This window comes from Lathamus discolor, chromosome Z (genome assembly GCF_037157495.1).
Source record: "Lathamus discolor isolate bLatDis1 chromosome Z, bLatDis1.hap1, whole genome shotgun sequence".
Lineage (NCBI taxonomy): Eukaryota > Metazoa > Chordata > Aves > Psittaciformes > Psittacidae > Lathamus > Lathamus discolor.
Window position 1 is genome coordinate 111,557,415 of NC_088909.1, and position 19,434 is coordinate 111,576,848.

Here is a 19,434-nt window from a genome sequence, read left to right on the forward strand (position 1 = left end):
TGGAAGAAGGTATGAAAGAACTGTCCTTGTTCCGTGTTCTTTATTCCTGTTCTTTGAAACACTCACATTTTAAGTTACCAAGTTTTGAAAATTAGCAAGTACCGGACTAAACATAAGAAATAATTATGACCAGAAGCCAACACTCTTATTTTCCATGGGCTATAAGCAAAAACCTCTGAACAACCCCAGCCTCCAGACCTAACTTTCCAGATCCCATTTTAAAACTGATCTTTTGACCCTTGAAGAGGTTTTGTGGTACTGAGCAGCCAAAGGACCTAAACCAATCTATGCCATTAGGAGGCAGTTTGAGGACAGGGATATGCTGAAATAAAATGTCATTGCCATCAGCTTCTGGGATTGGGACAGGGCTGTACCCTCAGCGGTGTTTTACATTACAGGATGTGTTTCTTCCTTCTCTTGGAAGCAAAATGTTTGGTGATGCACCATGCATCTCTTGCTTTCTGGGCCAGGCTGAGGAAACCTAGCAAAGAACAGAAATTGATTAAAATAATTGAAGTTTCTTAAAGTTTAAAATTTCCTCAGGCTTTTTTCTGGTAAAATAATCCCATAGCATCTTCCACGATGCCTGCCATAGCACGAAGGGCAGTTATCCTAGTACACCTACACAGACGATATCCAAGGTGTGAGTCCTAGGAATGCCAGCAAGAGGTTTTGTACTGCTTTCTATGCATTTGAGGGGAAAAAATCTTCCCTTCAGGAGGTGCACGGTGGTGTTTTGGGCTAAACATATAACAGAGGTAATGAGTAACCCAGAATACTCAGTGCCCCTGGAAATCAAGGTTGCCATTTTTTGTTGCCTAAAAGTGCACATGAACTTGAAAATATTTGACTGAAGCTTTTTGTGTGTCACAAGTATTTCCAATTTTCCACTTGGGACAGTTACATTACTTTCCTTTCGCAAAGAAATTTGAGATATACAAAGGGAAAAAACAGTGGTAAGAGAACATTTGGATTATTGAGCAAAAAACACAACAATTATCCAGAAAAAGCTGTTCTTTCAGAGTTATTTAGTTTGATAGATTTCTGACAAGGCTTTCTCTACAGCTGTAAATTAGGCTTTGTGCTCCATATTTAAGGTGCATATCTTTTTTCTTTAGAATAGAAAATCACCTGTGTTTTGTTATAAATAGACTGTATAGGCCCGCCTGGACAAGTTCCTGTGTGATGTACTGTAGGTTACCCTGCTCTTGCAGGGGGGTTGGACTAGATGATCTTTTTAGGTCCCTTCCAACCCTTGGGATTCTGTGATTCTGTGATTCTGTATAGTTGAGGGAAGTTGGAAAGCGGTGCAGCAGTGCCATCCGCTCGTGGCACAATGTGGTCTCCAGAGGAGATGACCCACTGGTGCAAGAGTATAATGTAATTCCTATGCATAAAGAAAGCAGAATTAATATTGCTCTGGGAAATACTACCCTGGATTTCTGTGAGTTGTTGTTGCTGTTTGTAGTTGTTGTTGCTTTATTATTAATATCATTATTAGCTTGAAATGTACCAAATAAAGGGTTTATTTCCTAGTAATAAATGCATAATAATGTAGATGCCCCATCCCTGGCAGTGCTCAAGACCAGGTTGGACACAGGGGCTTGAAGCAACCTGGTCCAGTGGAATGTGTCCCTGCCCATGGCAGGAAGTTGGAACTGGATGAGCTTTAAGGTCCCTTCCAACCCAAATCATTCTTTGATGTGAGTCTATGAAAAATAGTGGTTTAGTGTATATTTAAATAAATACAACATATGCTGCGTGCACTTATAGAAGGTGCAAGTTGTATGTAACTTGGCAGGAGTGGGCTCTGCCGTTTTCAGTCGCTGTATTTAGTTGCAGGCGTTCCATAAGTGCTGCTCGCTGCTCATCCCAAGATGAATCTGGCCACTTCTCTTCTGATCCAAGAAGAGTGGTTTTCCCCTATTTCTACAAAAAATGACCCACCTTGCTGAGCCCCAGGCCCACTTCCTGGAGTAAACTCCAGGAAACAGAGGACCATATTGAGGTAACTGCTGTCCTTCGAAGGGCACAACCAGAGGGGTTCCTTAGAAAGATGCTAAAGGAGAAGACATCACTCTTTTGGTCTTATGAAGGAGAAAAACTTTCTTGTGTGACAATTTTGATCTTTCTTGGCTGCAGGAAACGTGCAACCCACAGTGCTGGTAAGAGGAAGGGCAGCCAGAAGGACCTGAGACCCCCAGATCTGTGGATACACCATGAGGAGATGGAAATGAAGAACATTGAGAAGCCAGCAGGCTCAGACTCTGCAGGAAGGGACTCACCAATGCAGAGCTGCCAGGACATCACCCCTGTCAGCCACAGCCAGTCGGAAACACAACTGGGAAGCAAGAGCACCACGCAGACTGGTGAGGGGCTCCGGGGGCAGGAAGGGTAGAAAGTAGTTGGACGTCACTTGTAGACTGGGTGAAATTAGGATCATAGAATCACAAAACGTTTGGGTTGGAAGGAATCTTTAAAGGTCGTCTAGTCCCACCCCATCCTGTGTACTCTGATTTGGTTTATTCTTCATCACCAACATATCACTTTTCTTTAAATTGATATTGGTGGTTAGTGGCCTTAGCCCAGCGTGTGGAGTTTCTAACAGAGGGACAAACCTGGCCAGATCCAGGAGGAGACTGGAAAAAAATGACAGCTATGGGTGCCAGGAGGGATGTTCCTACGTGATTTTTGTTGTGGTTTCAGACTAGGGGGAATCCCATTGGTTTTTATTTTTACTCTATTCTAACTTCTTAAGTTCAGGAATTAAACTGAAAGTCAAATGTTATTAAATTTGCATACCGTGCTAAGAAAAACAGGGAGGAAAAAGGGGGCATAGAGAAATAAGTGGGAGAAGAGAGAGAACATGACTAACAAGGAGGTCAGGAGCTGAATTTGGGCCAGGGAGACTGAGAAAACTTACAGATATGAAGAAGGAAATTCTGTAAGAAAACCGTGTTTTCAGTGAAGTTTCCTTCTCCTTTTTTGAACCTTAGTGCACACAGCACATCACGGGTTTCACTTTAGCTGATAACATTTTTTCCATCACGATGATAGAAAATCTTGAGAGAGGCTGGTGATACGTACGGAGAGGGATGGAGGGCAAAACACAGCACAGCAGCTGAAAACAGAAACGTATTTGTCTTGAGTTTATCATCTCTGAAAGGCAGAGTGAAATAATTCCAGAATACTGGTTGGGGCTGTAAGTAACGAAGGTGCCTTTTCTCTGATGTTTTTATCCCTTTTCCATACCTCCTATTCTCACAAGGAAAGAAAAGTTGAAAGGAAACAGTTTTCAAATTTCTAAATGGATCTCATTTTCTGACATCGTGTTTTGGGCTGATAGTTCGCTATTTATGAAGATAATTGTGACAATGATTTCCATTTTTTTTAATACAAAGGTCCTTGTTGTATTAGACATTGGGAAAGCATAACCAGAAGATTCCCTCTGCCTAAACAGATACTGCTGATGACAAGGAGAGCTTATCCAGGGCCCAGAAAGATCAATACGAGAGCTCCATCGATTGCAATACACTTGCAATCGAGTGCATAGCAGGAAGTCATCACAGCATATGAGCAAGTTAATGACAAAGGCTGGGCTAGATATTTTATGTGTAAATGCCTTGGACCATAAATAAATGCCTCTATGTTTCTTCCCATCTGAAATACTGGCTTTTCACTAGCAATTAGCTCTTTGAATGGCCATCAATAGAAGACTTGGCATTTTAGTCCTGCAATTCAGAGAAGAATGATTTGGGGAAAAACAAAAAAGAAGCAGTCAGAAAAAGAGGCAAATGCTTTTTTTTGTTGTTTTTTAAGGAATACGTGTTTGGTTTAGAATCACAGAATAGTTAGGGTTGGAAAGGACCTTAAGACCATCCAGTTCCAACCCCCCTGCCATGGGCAGGGACACCTCTTACTGAACCATGTCACCCAAGGCTTCATCCAACCTGGCCTTGAGCACCACCAGGGATGGAGCACTCACAGCTTCCTTGGGCAACCCATTCCAGTGCCTCACTACCCTCACAGTAAAGAATTTCTTCCTTATGCACATCAGAGCTGAATACTCTGTGTGAATATTAAGCGTAACTGTATGACATTATTAAACTGACCAGTTATCAGGTTCATATATGGTATGAACATGAACATATACGTTGTTCATACATATGGAAGACAGAAATACAGGTTTTACTCTTGCAAATTACTCCACCTAACATCCAGTTCCAAACGCACTTTCTTTCTGACAAGTGTATTCTCTATAATTTTTCCATGCTTAAAGAATCCTATGCTGACGTGACTAAGAGCATCCTTATTTCAATACTTAAACAGAATATCTAATTTATATAGGTGCTGGAAGAGTTGATTTGGACACTAGGCAGCATAACTCGGCTCTTTGATCTAGATGTGCTAGCTGTGATCCAGGACCAAATAAAGGGCAGATCCAGGCACATCATTCATGTGCCCTGGTTTCTGTAAAAAAATGAAATGCACAGTTTGGAAAAGACACCGTGAATTACTGCAAAGTCAGAACATGGGACTTCATGGCATCTCACAAGGAAGGTCGTTTACATGCTTCAGATGTATTTGGAAGACCGGTTCTTTGCTGCAGGGCTTTTTACATACCCGAATTTACACAGCCTTTTCTGGTCTTGATACTTCAATTTTTAAAGAAGTTTGTAACTGGGAAGCTATAAGAAAATGTATTATTTTTAGCAAGAGAATGGGGTATTCAAGATAATTTTGGAGACAAAGAAAAAAGGGACATGATATCTTTATTCTCTTACAGGAAAATATAAGCAATAATTCTATTCAGATAAGGCAGCCAGAATAGTCTGTGCAGCTCTTTGCAGGTGGTGCTTAACGATCGGTTAAAATAACTGAATTATAAAAAAAGAGATGAAAAAAAAAAAACAATGAAAAAACGAGAAAACAACAGCCTATTTATCTTTCTGTATCTTTCCGCTAGACATAGGGAGAAGGGCAACATTCATTTACGGCTTTTTCAGCTGAGCTATTGTGTTGTTTTCCTGTAGGTCCTGAGACAGAAGATGTCGGAAGCAGCATGTCCACGTTGGAGCGCTCGCTTGCTGCCCGCAGAGCCACCCGTGCCAAGCTCATGATCCCCATGGAGTCACAACCAAACAACCCTTGTGAGTTCCAAACCTTCCCCCAGCCCCATTCTGCACCCCGCAAGCTGTGTTCACCCATCTGAAGACCTCATGCAATCTTTCAAATATGATCTAGTTATGCCTCATAAAGTTAAATAGCATCAGCAATGTTTTCATCATCTTTCAAAAAAGAAAAAGAAGTAGAGAAATATATAAAAGGCCTGGAAGCTTGCCAGAGCTTCACAACACATCGGTGGAAAAACTATAAAGAGAATTCATGAATCATATTTCTGCTAGACTCAGCCTTGGCTAAGCCTAAACAGTCATTGTTTCCATTTTACCAGGAGGACAGTGATGGATAAATCCCTTTGTATCCCTACTATAAAACTTTAAAAACAGGGGTAAAAGTTTAAAGCTGACAGAGCAGAAGGCTTTGCAATACACAGATGTGAATTGTGATATTATTATTATTGCTATTCCTGTTATTGTTAGTATTGTTATTCCTACTGCTATAACTATTTCCATTGCTATCATTAATATCATCATTATTATCAATAATTATAATCAATTGGACATTATTGCAATTTCTGCTATATTTCCGTTTGTCTCTACTAGCTGCCCACGCAGTATATGCTTTTTTAATAGGGAGCAGCTCTCTTACAAAACCAAATAAATTAGGAAAAAAGACGGTTTTGATAGGTGTTAAATTTCAGTGGCCACAGAGCGTTTATCACTGAACAAATTACATAGATTATGCGAATCTTTTTCAAAGCAGCACAGTGCACGACAGAAACAAGAAGGCTGGAGAGCATTAGGTAGGTTCTCCCATCATGCAGACCTTACTTACTAAGCATCTGATATGACCTTGTTTCACATCTGAGCACAGAAATGATACGAGTGAGACCCCACACGCACTAGTTTGGCACTCGTCAAGTTCCCAATGGAATATGAGGCTTTGGGTCCCCACCTTTCCTCTGATCAATGTCTCGGTAGCTCTCAGCTTTGAGCTGGAAGTTCTACCTTTGACCTCACAAAATAGATCTGATCAAAAATCTGCAGAAATTGGTACATTTGTGTGAATAGTCTGGGTTAAGAAAAACGAACATACACTGATAGAAATCCGCTTCATCACAGCACTTCTCTCTAGCCCCGATGGTTAAATATAAGTGCCTATTTGTAGGTTTGTGGAAGAGCACATCACAAATGATATATAAAAAAAAATAATAATAACAGAAGGAACTGAATGAAGGAGCGAGAATAACCTACCATGGCTTTGTTCAGGAAATTACTAAATAGGAGCTAGTTTGGTTCCCTTAATTTGTGTTTGCGATGGGTGCATTTCAGGTCACGCTGCTCAGCTTCAGTACCCAGGTGCCCAGGGAGAGGATGAATTCTTGTTCTTCACACCTTGGGCTGGACGTATTGTTGCGTTTCAGCCTCCACAGTCTTCATGGTGTAGAAGACAGACCTGTGGGATGAGGCAAAGAAACCTCTCATGCTACCTGGCCATGTCCTGGGATATATTCCCACTAATTTCAGTCAGATAATTTGCCCTTTTTTCAGTGGGGTTCCCCCTGGGTTGAAGGAGGGCAGCAGTCCAAGAAAATGAATAGACTTGGAGTGGTGTAAGCAAAATCAGTAACAAATCAATCTTAATTACAATGGGTCAATAGCAGTGTTAGGTATGTCCAGTCAACAAAAAGCTGTTCCATAGCTTATAGCTAAAAATGCTCTTATACATATTTAGTTCTTTCAGTGAGATGATTCATTTTGAGGAAGGATCTTTTCTTTTTATTTATATTTACAACAATATCAATCTAACCTACAGTGACAGCATATTACATTTGTTTGCAAATAATTAAACTCTGATTTATGAAAATCTTATTTGTGCATTTGTGCAGGCTGGGATATACTGAATATAGTTGTGGTTTTTTTCCAGAAGATAAAACTGAAGCTTTGTCAGACTAGATGCTTTAATTAATTTCTCTCTGTTTGCCTGATGCTGAAATTGTCAGCAGTGAGTGATTAAATAGATTAAAGAAGCAACAGTGTAATTCTGAAGTAAAAAATGCATATTTTAATTGTTAAATACCAAATCTGGAAGTACTCATGCTTGTTTCAATAATCATTATTTGCAGTCTTCGAGAACAAATACACTCCATACTGTGCTTTAGCTTACTGAAGTGAAAGGAGCATAAACCAGATAAATTTGATGAGGGTTTAGTAATATCTTTGACAGCTCTAATGCAACTGAAATACAGGGAGTCACAAATGCCAAGGCTGTTGTATGCAGAGGAAAAGACATCAGGGATGAGGAGCTCCCCAAGCTTCCCACTGCCAGTCCTTCCCTTCCCTACTGTTTAGTTGACCCCTGCCCAACACCATGTCCTTCTGAGGGTCAGCTCCCTTCTCTTGCATTTCAAAGCGAAGGTATATATCTCTAATCCCAAACCAAGCCTTGCACTGAGGGTGGCAGAAAAGTGGTGACACCAAATTAATGATGAATTTTGGTACAAGAACATAACGCAAAATGAGAAAAGTCCATTTCTAATGTTGATGGTGGGATTATGCAATACTGCAGGTGCAGAAGCACATGCTTTTTGGTACACTGCGGCAGTCAAAGCATCATAATAAACTATTCATAGAGACTGGTTGGGTTTGATGATCTGAAATGTCTTTTCCAACCTAGTTTATTCTATGATTTAATGAAAATTAATTGAGAAAGTCTTTGCAGGCATCACATTCAAGTATTGTATCCTGTTTTCTGTCTGTAATCTTTACTTATGAAAGATGAAAATTAAATTCTCATAGAATAAATCAGCTTGGAAAGAGATTTCAGCTATGTTTTGAGGGGAGGTTTTTTCCTGTTTATCCCCCTCCTTAAAATGACAGAAAATCACAACAATTCTTTTTCTCAAGGAAATATGAGCATGTCGACTCAGTTGCTTTGGGAGCCTCTGGGGCGCTTGAATACAATTCAAACTGTCCTACTTTGTCATTCCTGTAAGCTGTTCTTGGGTGCTGCTTTCCTACATGATACAGTACATTTTAAATGTAGACCAGTGTTTAGGGAGCTCCATGATTTGGTCAGGGAATTTCTGTTTTCTCTGTCTTAGTATATCAATATTAAGTGCAAATTCAATTGCTGACAGGCTATGACAGAACAGATTTGTTGTCATATCTGCTTGAATCACAAAGATTTATTGAAAATGTTTGATGTTAGCTTTACTCTGGCTTCTCTGCAATAGAGTACTGCGATGAATAGTAATCCTGTCTTATTTCAAAAATGAAAGTGCTAGGTACCTACACACTAAAAACAAATGAAGGAATGGATTTGGAAAAGCAAGCTGTTCTTTAATATGATTCAATAAAAAGTGATATTTGTCACTGTAGCAGCAATGCTATAAATACTGTCAATAAAAATGTCTTATACAGACAAAATGAAATGCCTGAATAGTAGAAATTCTCTTCTACAAGTGGATTGACTGAACCCAGGCAACTCAAATCACCCATGTTCGCATTTGCTCATGAGTTTTCTTCATCACTTGCCCTTTACTTCTGGAAGTGCAGCATTCTCTTGGTGAAAGCCCAGCACTTAAAAATACCCTTGGCACCATCTTGGCTTCCTGTGTGACCTTGGGCAAGTAGCCCAGTTTGCCACTCTCTGCAATGGATATAGTAGGAGCTAGAACTAATTGTAATGACTATATTAAAGTCTACAGCACTGTTTGTAATCCAAGTGTGAAAGATGCTAGATAAGACAAACCTTATCACCAATGAGCCAGAAAACTCTGTGTATTGTTTAGCTGGAAAAGACTTCAACGGGAGTTCCAATAATTCCTAAAAGAGGCAAAGAAATTTACTATTCGCACATTATTATCACCCACTCTTCAAGCAACGATGGTTGAAAATGGGGGAGATGGCTCGCAGAAAAGCCTGGATTCATCAAACTGCGATCCCAGTTTTCAAATCAAAGTGTTCCATTTAAATCCAGCACAACTCAACTTCAGTTTCAGACTTCTAGTTTGTACCTTTCATCCCTCTTCCTTACAGGCTGGGATGTTCCTGAAAGGGGGAATGATGCCTGGGCAGCCTCAGGTGATGGATAAACATTGGGGGGCTTGTGCCATTGGGGACATCCTAGATCAGGGACACTGGTTGTGAAGCTGTCAGATGTAATAGAAGAGTCACAGGAGCCCACGCTCCTCGAAACAGCAGGTGAAGGCAACAAGCTTTCCTAAGGCATCAGGAACAGCACGAGGGACCTGTGCTTAGGCAACTGAAACAAGCCCTTAAATTGCCTGGTCCATTCCTTCTCATTTACCTGTCAAGGGGTATAAAGAGCTCCCCAAAATGTGGCTGAATGGCTGGAACACAGAGAAGAAGCTGTTTAATTTTACAGATACCTAATTGCAGGCTGCACTTGCAGTTCTCCAATGTATACCAAATATTTCTGTATGCAGAGGTAGCTTCTGTGGGCAGAGACTTGTTTTATACCAGGCATTTGGGTACTTTGTGGTTGTTTCTGTTTCCCTACTGACCCTCTAAGGATGTTTTTGTTTTAATTTTCTGAAGGCACTCATTTAACCTCACTCTCTTTCTTTCCTTTTAGCTGTGGTCAGTGCCATTCCGGTGCCAACACTAGAAAGTGCCCAGTACCCTGGAATCCTGCCATCCCCAACCTGTGGATACCCGCACCCGCAATTCACCCTTCGTCCAGTGCCATTCCCAACCCTCTCCATGGACAGGACCTTTGGACCAGGAAGAAGTCAGTACAGTGCTTTTCTTCTTCTCTTTGATATTAAAGTGCTTCAGAATAAGTTGCCTTCTATCATTGGAATGCATAAGCTCTACCCAATGTGAATCACGCTGCTGTGCTTTTTGAGAGCCACAATAAGTCCCAAGAGGCAGCCACAGTCCATAAATCCCAAGTGGAGAAGAGGCAGCAACTGGTATTCAGTCTGAACCCCTTAAAAGTTAAAAATCACTGCCTCTCTCATCCAAACTTGTCATTGCTGCAGGTCTTTCAGTCATTTCACTGTACTCCGTTTTCTTTTGCTTTATTCATAAGGATGTTCCAGAAAAATGCCAGCTTCAAAAGCTCTTCTTCATTCCAGCACAGAATCTAGCATCATCACTCATTAAAATCATCCGTGATAGCACTTACATGACCTTTCCACAGAGTGTCTTACCAGACTTAGCTGCCCTCACTGCTAGAAACATTTTCTTTAACATCTAACTTGCTAAAATGTAAGCCAGTTATTTCTTGATTCAGCTATAGCAAGCGTTGAGAACAGTTTATTTTCTTCCTTTAGCAGATCCTTTTATACATATGAGTACTGTTCTCCTCATCACTTGTCTCTTCTCTAGACTGAGCTCTGTATCGTATTTATTCCTCTGGAGCTATAGATCTGTGGTTTGTGTGTTCCCATAACTATTCTCCACCTTACCATGATCTGGGGAGAGTTCATACTTGGAGTCTCACCTTCCCGGTTTACTGGTGATACCCTGCCACACTGACAGCCATCTGCTCTGTATTCAAGCCTAAGGAGTGTACTCTGACATATTACTTGTCGTCAGAGGGCTTGTATTTTCTTACAGTCCTCCCTTAACTCTAGTGTGCATCAGGTCTGAATTATGGACAGATTAATGTCAATCTGTTACACATACCTTTTTCACATCGCAGGGAATCTGTGCTGCTGGTCCATGGGGAACTCTTCCTGAAATGACTGATTTTTTTTCCTGCTGCTCAATTGTTGCTTTCCTTCAGTTCTGACAGGTCCTGGGGGACAGGTGATTGAAATCCAGTGGTACGATTGTAGGTAAAAACTGGGTTTAGGTGTACTGTGCGTAACTCTAATGCCATTCCATAATGCCTAAATTCAATGATTGAGATGAGCTCTTAGGCAGAAGCTCTTCCCTGTGAGGGTGCTGAGGCGCTGGCACAGGGTGCCCAGAGAAGCTGTGGCTGCCCCATCCCTGGCAGTGCTCAAGGCCAGGTTGGACACAGGGGCTTGGAGCAAGCTGCTCCAGTGGCAGGGGTCCCTGCCCATGGCAGGGGTTGGGGCTGGATGAGCATAAGGGTCCCTTCATCCCAAACCATTCTATGAATCTATGATTGCTGCTTTTTTCAGTGTGGTTGTGGAGGTCTAGCCAGAGCCAGATGGCAATTTCTTTGGAGTGCCTCGCTGGCCTTATCAGGTTTAAATCTGCTGCTTAAATACCAAACCCCCCACAAATGCCATGCACAAACAAAGGAGATTGACTTTCTTGCTTGACAAGCATTAGATGCTGGGGAATAAAAATATAATTAACTACCCCATGCCTGTTCATGGAGATGGAGAAAGCATAATTGAATTATTTGCTCAGCTATCGTCATCTTGACCTGCTCATTAAAGGACCTGAGCTTCTTCTGCCCTCAGATCCAAAGTCCAGCTGCTGAAGTGACGGAGGTTTCTATAGTTCTGCTGAAGTTTCAGGGACGGAGGCAGCCCTCCCTGTAGATACCATACGGAGTGATGGCTGCGACACGATTGCTTAGAAATGTGTTAGGCACAGCCCCCAAAATCACACATCCCTGGCACATCCAGCTTCTGCCTGAACCAGCGACTAGATTTACGTGTGTAGTGGTCTGGAGGTGATATTTACAAGAGGAGGAAATCCTCTTTGGGTCCAGTTCCTGGGGGTAGGTCTGTATAGGAAAGTGTGGGTTTGACCAAATCTTTCGAGTGCTGCACGCTTGAGAGTTTAACAGAAGATTGCTAATGCACAAAAGGTTTCTGCAAGAAGCTTGAATACAAAACAGCTTTAATTATTCAGAAGACCTGATGGGCCTTGAAAAAGCTCAAGCAGTGAGGATTTCAGATAATTTGGGCAGTTTTCCGTAAAATAATTCAAAAGCAGTAGACAGCCTTGTTTGGATAATGGCTGTTTCTGATCATTGAGGTCTGTTTAATCAAGGCTGCATGGTATTTATAAATTATATAAGCCAGTTACTATGTGCAATGACAACCTGTTAGAGGTATTGCAGTTGCGCTCTCTGGTGACGGCTATTGAGTTTCAAAGCTCATGGACCATACAAAATACCTCCAAATGAATATTCTCTCCCCTCACTGTGCCTTACATTTTCACCCCTATGGCAATGAAGTGAAGGCACAGACGAGGACATGGAGATAGTGTTTGTTTTCTAGTGACACTTGACACTATCAGAACCATCCAAGCAGTTCCCTAGGTTTATATAGTGTCAGTGTTCATTACTTTTCAGTCCAAGAAGGGATGAAGGGATATAAAAGCGTATTTCTAAGACGGTGCCTGAAGCTTTTCGGAGCACCAGTGCTGTTGCTGCTGAATGCCAGCCCATCTGGAAGAGCGGTCAACCTCCAGCGCATCCGACTCGAAAGCATCTGCTTTGTTTATGGCTTGCCTCCCACTGCCTCACCTCCCACCTCGCTGCAGCAGAAAATGAGGGTAGATCCACAAAATTCCTCTTAACTCTTTGAGTTCATGTATTTTTGGCTGCTTTCTTAGCATGATTCTGCTATTGAGAGCAACTAGCAGTTAAAGAGATTTTAGAACCAATTCCTACAGCTTTTTCTGTGTGTTTTACCCCTCGGTGAAGAATTCACATGATACTTGACCGATTGCAGCTGTGTCTGAAAAAGAAATACTTAGCAATAATTCCTCTGAGACAGACCCTACCTGTGGTACTGCGTGACCGAGCACCCTATTGATCAAGATGTAGCAATCCTTGAATAAATCATACACCATGCCATTAGTGAGGGTGATGCTTGGCATCCTGCCTCACAGGCAATGCTTGAGCACCTTCTTCTGTTTCTGAAGGCTTTTTTCATTGACCCAAAGGTTTGAGTGCTCGAACTTATCTTTAGGACAAATGTTCCACTGAAGAGGAAACTGAAAAAACAAGACAAGGAGAGTCAGGCCCCCCAGCTAGAGATTGAACAATAAGCTGTCTCTGCTGTTTGACTACTGCTGCTGACCCAACCAGCCATAAAGCCCAACTGTTAAATAATACCTTTTCCAGCCAGAAAGTTATCTCTGAGCCATAATAAAGTGACTGCTGTCCAGTCAGAAATCCTTCACACAGCTATTCTTCTCTTTCAGCCTTCACAATGTTATCATGGCAGGTAGGAGGAGATGGTGATGTGCCTAGTTCACCATGAATTAGAGAACAAAGAAGATGCTCTTTTTTAACTCTACCATGACTACTAGAGGTGCTGAGCCATCACGGTCTCCAGTAGGAAAAGAAGAGAGCTGGAGGAAACCATCTCCCACTTGGGAGGTACTGAGGTGGCCCCGTGCCTGTCCTGCCCCATCTCCATCCACGCACTGGTCAGCATAAGCAGGCTGTGTTCTGGTCCCCTCCTGATCACACTTTTACAAAGACAGGGTACTTGGCTTATGGGTAACCCTAAAGACCACAACTGGTCTAACCGCACCATTTTTAGAGGGAGCCATTCATCGAATCATGGAATCAACCAGGTTTGAAAAGACCTTGAAGATCATCAGGTCTAAGCTTTACCCCAGGACAGCCGAGTCCACCACTAAACCATGTCAGTAAGGGCCTCATCCGTACGGTTTGTGAACACTTCCAGGGATGGTGATCCCACCACTGCCCTGGGCAGCCTGTTCCAATGCCTGAGCACCCTTTGGGGAAGAAATTCTTCATCAGTGCATTGCCCTAATAATCCATGGGATGAAAACTTGGAGATGTCCAGAAAATATAGTGTTGTGGTTTTTTTTTTTTTTTAAATAAAGATATATTATTTACCAGTATTAAAAGAAAAGGCTGAAAATTGTGTAACCCAGAACAATAAAATAACAATTACATTAATAGCTTGAGATAGCCGTAGAAAAGGTTTATGGAACGGAGATAACTTTATGTATCATTAATCTGTTAAAGTGAGATGCACTAAAGCAAACATTTTCTGAGCACATTTCCTCTTGGAGCTGGCTTTCTGTCAGCTCTGCACTGAGCTTATCCAGTTGGGAAGCTTAAATCCCTTCTACCATAGGAGCTGCATTATGGATTGAATGGAAATAGTGTTTTTTATTCAACAGTCTGGTTTGGGTTGCAGCATCTCACAGAAGTGCAGTAAGAGCTGTGATGGAGTTGTGGGTCCTGCTTAGCCCCTCACTTCCTTTGTTTTCCTTTAGAAACTGAATCAACAGCAGAGTAGTTTTTTCAGTACATTATTTTTGGATTTAACCACCTGTCATTTAAAGGTGGTTCTGCCATTTTGCCATGATTCAGCTTTAGATTAGCGATTTTTTTAAGTTTTCCCCAAAGGCATTCTTTGGGATGTGTCTGAAATTGCACAATAATAGTAACCTGACAACAAGCATGCTAAGAAAAACCCATTCCTGCTTGTGCTACAATAACATCCAAAGATCCCAGCAGGAATGAGGCCCTGGTTTGTCAGCATTACGGAGGTATATAGTCTTGGTCACATAATATTTACAACCAGTGTAAGTTCAAAAACACACAGAAAGTCCTTAGCAGATGCAGCATATAATTCAGTCATTTTAAGTCCCATCTACCATCGCATACTTTGAATTGTTGCTACCTTTTGTTTTCAATCCGTATTGATTTTTTCATTACCACAGACTGCAAACAGATACAAATCCAAGTGTGAATATTTCCAATGCTACTTGTTGATAAAGATACACAATGTAAAAATATGCTCAGGGACTTAATTAAACCATTTAAGAGCACCGTGCCAACTAACAATTATGCAAAAGCAAAAGGAAGATCAAAAGAGTTTGTATCAGATATCCATTCTTCTGCTTGGTGAGCAGTGTCCATGGCTACTGGAGTTCAAAGAAAGCTTGTTCTCAATGTTCCTTGCCTATCTAAAGAATGCAAGTGGGGCTTTGTCCAAAGTTTCCCCAAAGGAATAAAACCCTAATTGGTTTTACTGGTCACATCTTCATGTATAGCATAGTATTTTCTTTACTTGGCCAAAATATTTAACTAAATTCAAGTGCAGAAGATCACAATTGGAATGCAGGATGGTATTATCTGCTCCATCTTAAAGGCCAATTGGGAGTCTACTTTCTGTAAAAACAAACAAACAAACAAAAAAAAAAGTAATAATTGGATCAGTAGAAATAATCAGAATTCCTGGGCAGTTCTGTTGAGGTGTATGAAGGCAAATATCTGGCTGTGAGGCAGGGAATTGAGGTAGGGAATGCAGGCAGCAGTAGCAATGTGCTCATCTTCATCCATCCTTCAAATAAACAATCTATCCTCTCTTCCTGCAGGGACTTGAGTGAATTGTAAATTGATGGTTCTCATTATGTCTGCAAGCATGCACATCTTGCTTTAGAAAAATGCCTTCTCAAGCATGAAGCACACCTTCATTAGGCCACTTACCTTCAATATTTAAATCCCGGCACTAGCTTCTAATTTTAATAGAGTCATCACACCTTTCTCTTCAGTCATAGCTGGAGGATAACCTGAAATCTTTTGTATAATAATGGTTATGTAGGTCTCCAGCTTTTACAACTAAATCTTTAAGATAAAACATATGCATACTGTAATGCAGTAGTTTGATAGCCTTTTAATGCAGGGACCATTACACTGATGCTAGCTGGTAAAGCTGATAAAGCTTTGCTATCTGAGAGTACCACTGTGGAAAATACCAAGAGGGTATCTGATGGTGAGTAGCATTAAGTGTCTGGTTTACTTCTTCCTCCAAACAGGTCAAAAGCCTTCCAAAAAAACTGTCCTTAAGGACACAATGGAAAATGCTGGGCTCCATAGGAAGTTCAGACTCCGATAAGCACGTCGGAAGACATTTTGAGGCTAAGAGCGTAGACAAAAGGCTTTTCTTTACCTTAAGCAAACAGCTTGCCAAGGTTTTACTCCAGAAAACGCTGTAACCTCAGATGTTTACTTCTTTGAGACTCACTATTTTGCATCTTGCCTAAGAGACAGTGAAGGGAGAGAAGAGCCCTATGCCCATGGTAGCCTAGAGCAGCAGCACCGTGGCACCTTCTTGAAGGTGTGAGCAGTAAATAAGGGTAGAATGAGGTCGACTATTATGCCTGCTTTATTCTGTTACAAATAACCTCAGTACCTCTGGCTTCCTTAAGAAGAATTCTAGTCCTCAGAGAAAAGAGAGGTCTGCTGGGGAAGGAAGGAAATGGGAAACCAGAGCAATGGCATGGTAATGCAAAGAGCCTTAAAGTTAAAGCAAGGAAAATGAGACACAGAAAAGCAAACTTTAACAAACTGTAGATGATTTTGACTTTGGTCTGATCCTGTAATTGGCTTTCTGACCATGGTGTTTGATTTGGCCAGGCATCTCTGTGATATTGCCATAGGAACAAGAAACGGGGCTGTGGAAATGAGGCAAAATCCTCATTTCCATTTTTTAAAATTGTTTTGCCTCTTAGTATGTTGTAATTACTTCTATACTTTGACGTTAATTATTATAAAATGCCTTGAGATTTGACTTGGCTGTGTAATTGCATGCTATTTACACAATGAGTTCTGGCTGTTGCGGAAGGCTCTGAAAGAAACCAGATCCTCTGGAGCATTTTGGGTCCCAGTATAATAACTAATTCTGATAGCTATGTATCATGAAGGTTGTTTTCTTCAATAAGAGGCTGAGCTTTTCCTAGGTTTCTGTTCCGTACCACAAGCTGCATGATTAACTGTTGTGCTGTGAGCCATTCTGGCTGGTGTAAATACTGTGGAGACATCGGACAACACCGACATGCTCAAATTAAATAGGCTCTTGTTGTGATCAGTCTCTTCATAACCAGGCTGATTCTTTCCCCTGTTCTGCTTGCAAATAGCATCAGGCCTTTCAGGAACTCTCACTAAGAGAAGAACTTACATTGGGCAGGGCTTGGAGCAAGCTGCTCCAGTGGAAGGGGTCCCTGCCTGTGGCAGGGGTTGGAGCTGGAGGAGCTTTGAGGTCCCTTCCAACCCAAACCATTCTGTGATTCTGTGAGCTTTCTCCAGTGCTGCTACTTAGGGCCATGGGGGAGGAGCTGGTAAAAGGGCCAGGAAAGGCCCCAGACCTGAGGGACAGGGAAGCCTCAGCAGCACTCGTGATGCAGGATGTGGAAAAGAATCATAGAATCACAGAACCGCAGAATGGTTTGTGTTGGAAAGAAGGAAAGAGGTGGTGTTTCCAAATCAATTTGCCTTGTCTTCTCTTGCAGTAGGAACAAAACAGAAGTGGCAAGCCCTTTTCTGTGTCATGGGGAATCAGAGAATCATGGAATCATAGAATACCAGGTTGGAAAGGACCTCAAGGATCATAGAATCATAGTGACCAGCAGGGCGAAGGAGGTGATCCTGCCCCTCTGCTCTGCTCTCGTGAGACCTCACCTGGAGCATTGTGTGCAGTTCTGGTGTCCTCAACATAAAAAGGACATGGAACTGCTGGAACAAGTCCAGAGGAGGCCACGAGGATGATCAGGGGCTGGAGCACCTCCCGTATGAAGACAGGCTGAGGAAGTTGGGGCTGTTCAGCCTGGAGAAGAGAAGGCTGCGTGGGGACCTCAGAGCAGCCTTCCAGTACCTGAAGGGGGCCGATAGGGATGCTGGGGAGGGACTCTTCATCAGGGACTGCAGTGACAGGACAAGGGGTAACGGGTTCAGACTGAAACAGGGGAAGTTTAGATTGGATCTAAGGAGGAAATTCTTTCCTGTGAGGGTGGTGAGGCACTGGAATGGGTTGCCCAGGGAGGCTGTGAGTGCTCCATCCCTGGCGGTGTTCAAGGCCAGGTTGGATGAAGCCTTGTGTGGGATGGTTTAGTGTGAGGTGTCCCTGCCCATGGCAGGGGGGTTGGAACTGGATGATCTTGAGGTCCTTTCCAACCCGAACTATTCTGTGATTCTATGATTCTATGAAATCTGGGCAATGCCATCGGGGTGTGTGAGTGCTCATCCTGCTTCTTGTTGTCATCTTACATCCCGTCATCTTCACTGTACATGCTCCATAAAATACACTCTGATTTTAGACTGCAAGATTAGAGGATTTTGCAAGTAACAGGTTCAAGATAACTCTGTTCACAAATCACCTTTCTCTGCATTTATGGTGCTGGTGATGTTAGCACTGTGGACCATGCACATCCTGTAATTTATTGTTTGTGCACAACCTGACTTTCTTGAGGGCTGCAGAAATAAAGTGCTTTTCTGTTTGTCTCTACTTTTGTTTTCTTCTGTTTGCTTTTCTTCTGTTTTGTGACATGGAAAGTCCATGACAGAGGCTGACACTGAAAGTTTCTTTTAAGAAATTCTGCAGAGCATAAAGAAGCTGTCTTTTATATTAGAAGGTTGACATGGAACACTTAAATCTCTGAAAAATTGACTGTGAATATAGGCTAATAAAACAGCAACCTACTGCTTTGGCACACTAAATGTTACAGCTGTCTCAAGGAAAAACAATATTGGTGATTGGTTATGTAGAAATTAATTAAGTCCTTTCTTTTTCTCAAGCTTTTCTCCACTATGACTAGAACGGTACCGTGACACTGAACATAATGAGTTTCCACAGTCATAGCTTGTTTCAATCTCCACGTGTATTTATGTGTTTATTGATTTTTAATATTTAAAAGGGCGTAGAGATGAAAGATAGAGAGAAGGGGATAAAAATATGCTTGGGGTTGTTATGTTTTGGGGTTTTTTAAAGGAGATGTTTTGAGCTTCAGATGGCACACGGCCACTCTGAGGAACATCTGGTTTTAATTTACCTGCCAATAAAACTTTTGATGGAACTGTTTACACATTTCCCGCACCTTCTTGGAGGATGGAGGCTAATGCTGTCCCTTCTGTTGGAAATGACCATAAAAGTGGGAAATGGGACATAAAATATACATCAATAACAGTCCTTTGGGGGTTTTCTGACTGCTCTCTTGCAGCTGTTAGCGAAGGACCAGCACCACAGCAGCCGCCCTTGCTGCCGCAGACACAGCCTGAGCACTCCAGCAATGAGGATGCCCCAAGCAGAACCATCCCCACCGCTTGCGTCCGCCCTACGCACCCTCTCCGCAGCTTCGCCAACCCCTTGCTACCTCCACCCATGAGTGCAATAGAACCGAAAGTCCCTTACACACCGCTTCTGTCTCAGACAGGTAAGAGTGATTGGGGGGAAAGTCTCTGGTACCAGTTGTCTGAACCACTGACTCAATTCATGAGAGAGCAGGGAGCACAGGACAGTCCCATACCTTGAAGAAATATCTGTAAGTGCTGACAGAGTTGAAACTAGGTGACCTTTAATGTTCCTTCCAACCTAAACCATTCTATGATTCTATGTACAGGCCATCATGTTTGAAAAATCATGGCAGT

At 42.0% G+C, this 19,434-nt stretch overlaps 1 protein-coding gene across 1 annotated transcript in view; it reads left to right on the forward strand.

Moving 5' to 3' along the window:
- Window positions 1-19,434, forward strand: part of DCC (DCC netrin 1 receptor) — a 615,473-nt gene that overhangs the window by 579,443 nt on the left and 16,596 nt on the right. Inside the window, exons 24-27 of the mRNA XM_065661552.1 lie at window positions 2,143-2,369; window positions 5,034-5,150; window positions 9,721-9,876; window positions 19,008-19,220. Coding sequence (XP_065517624.1) covers window positions 2,143-2,369; window positions 5,034-5,150; window positions 9,721-9,876; window positions 19,008-19,220 — 713 coding nt within the window. The remainder of the gene's footprint in view (window positions 1-2,142; window positions 2,370-5,033; window positions 5,151-9,720; window positions 9,877-19,007; window positions 19,221-19,434) is intronic.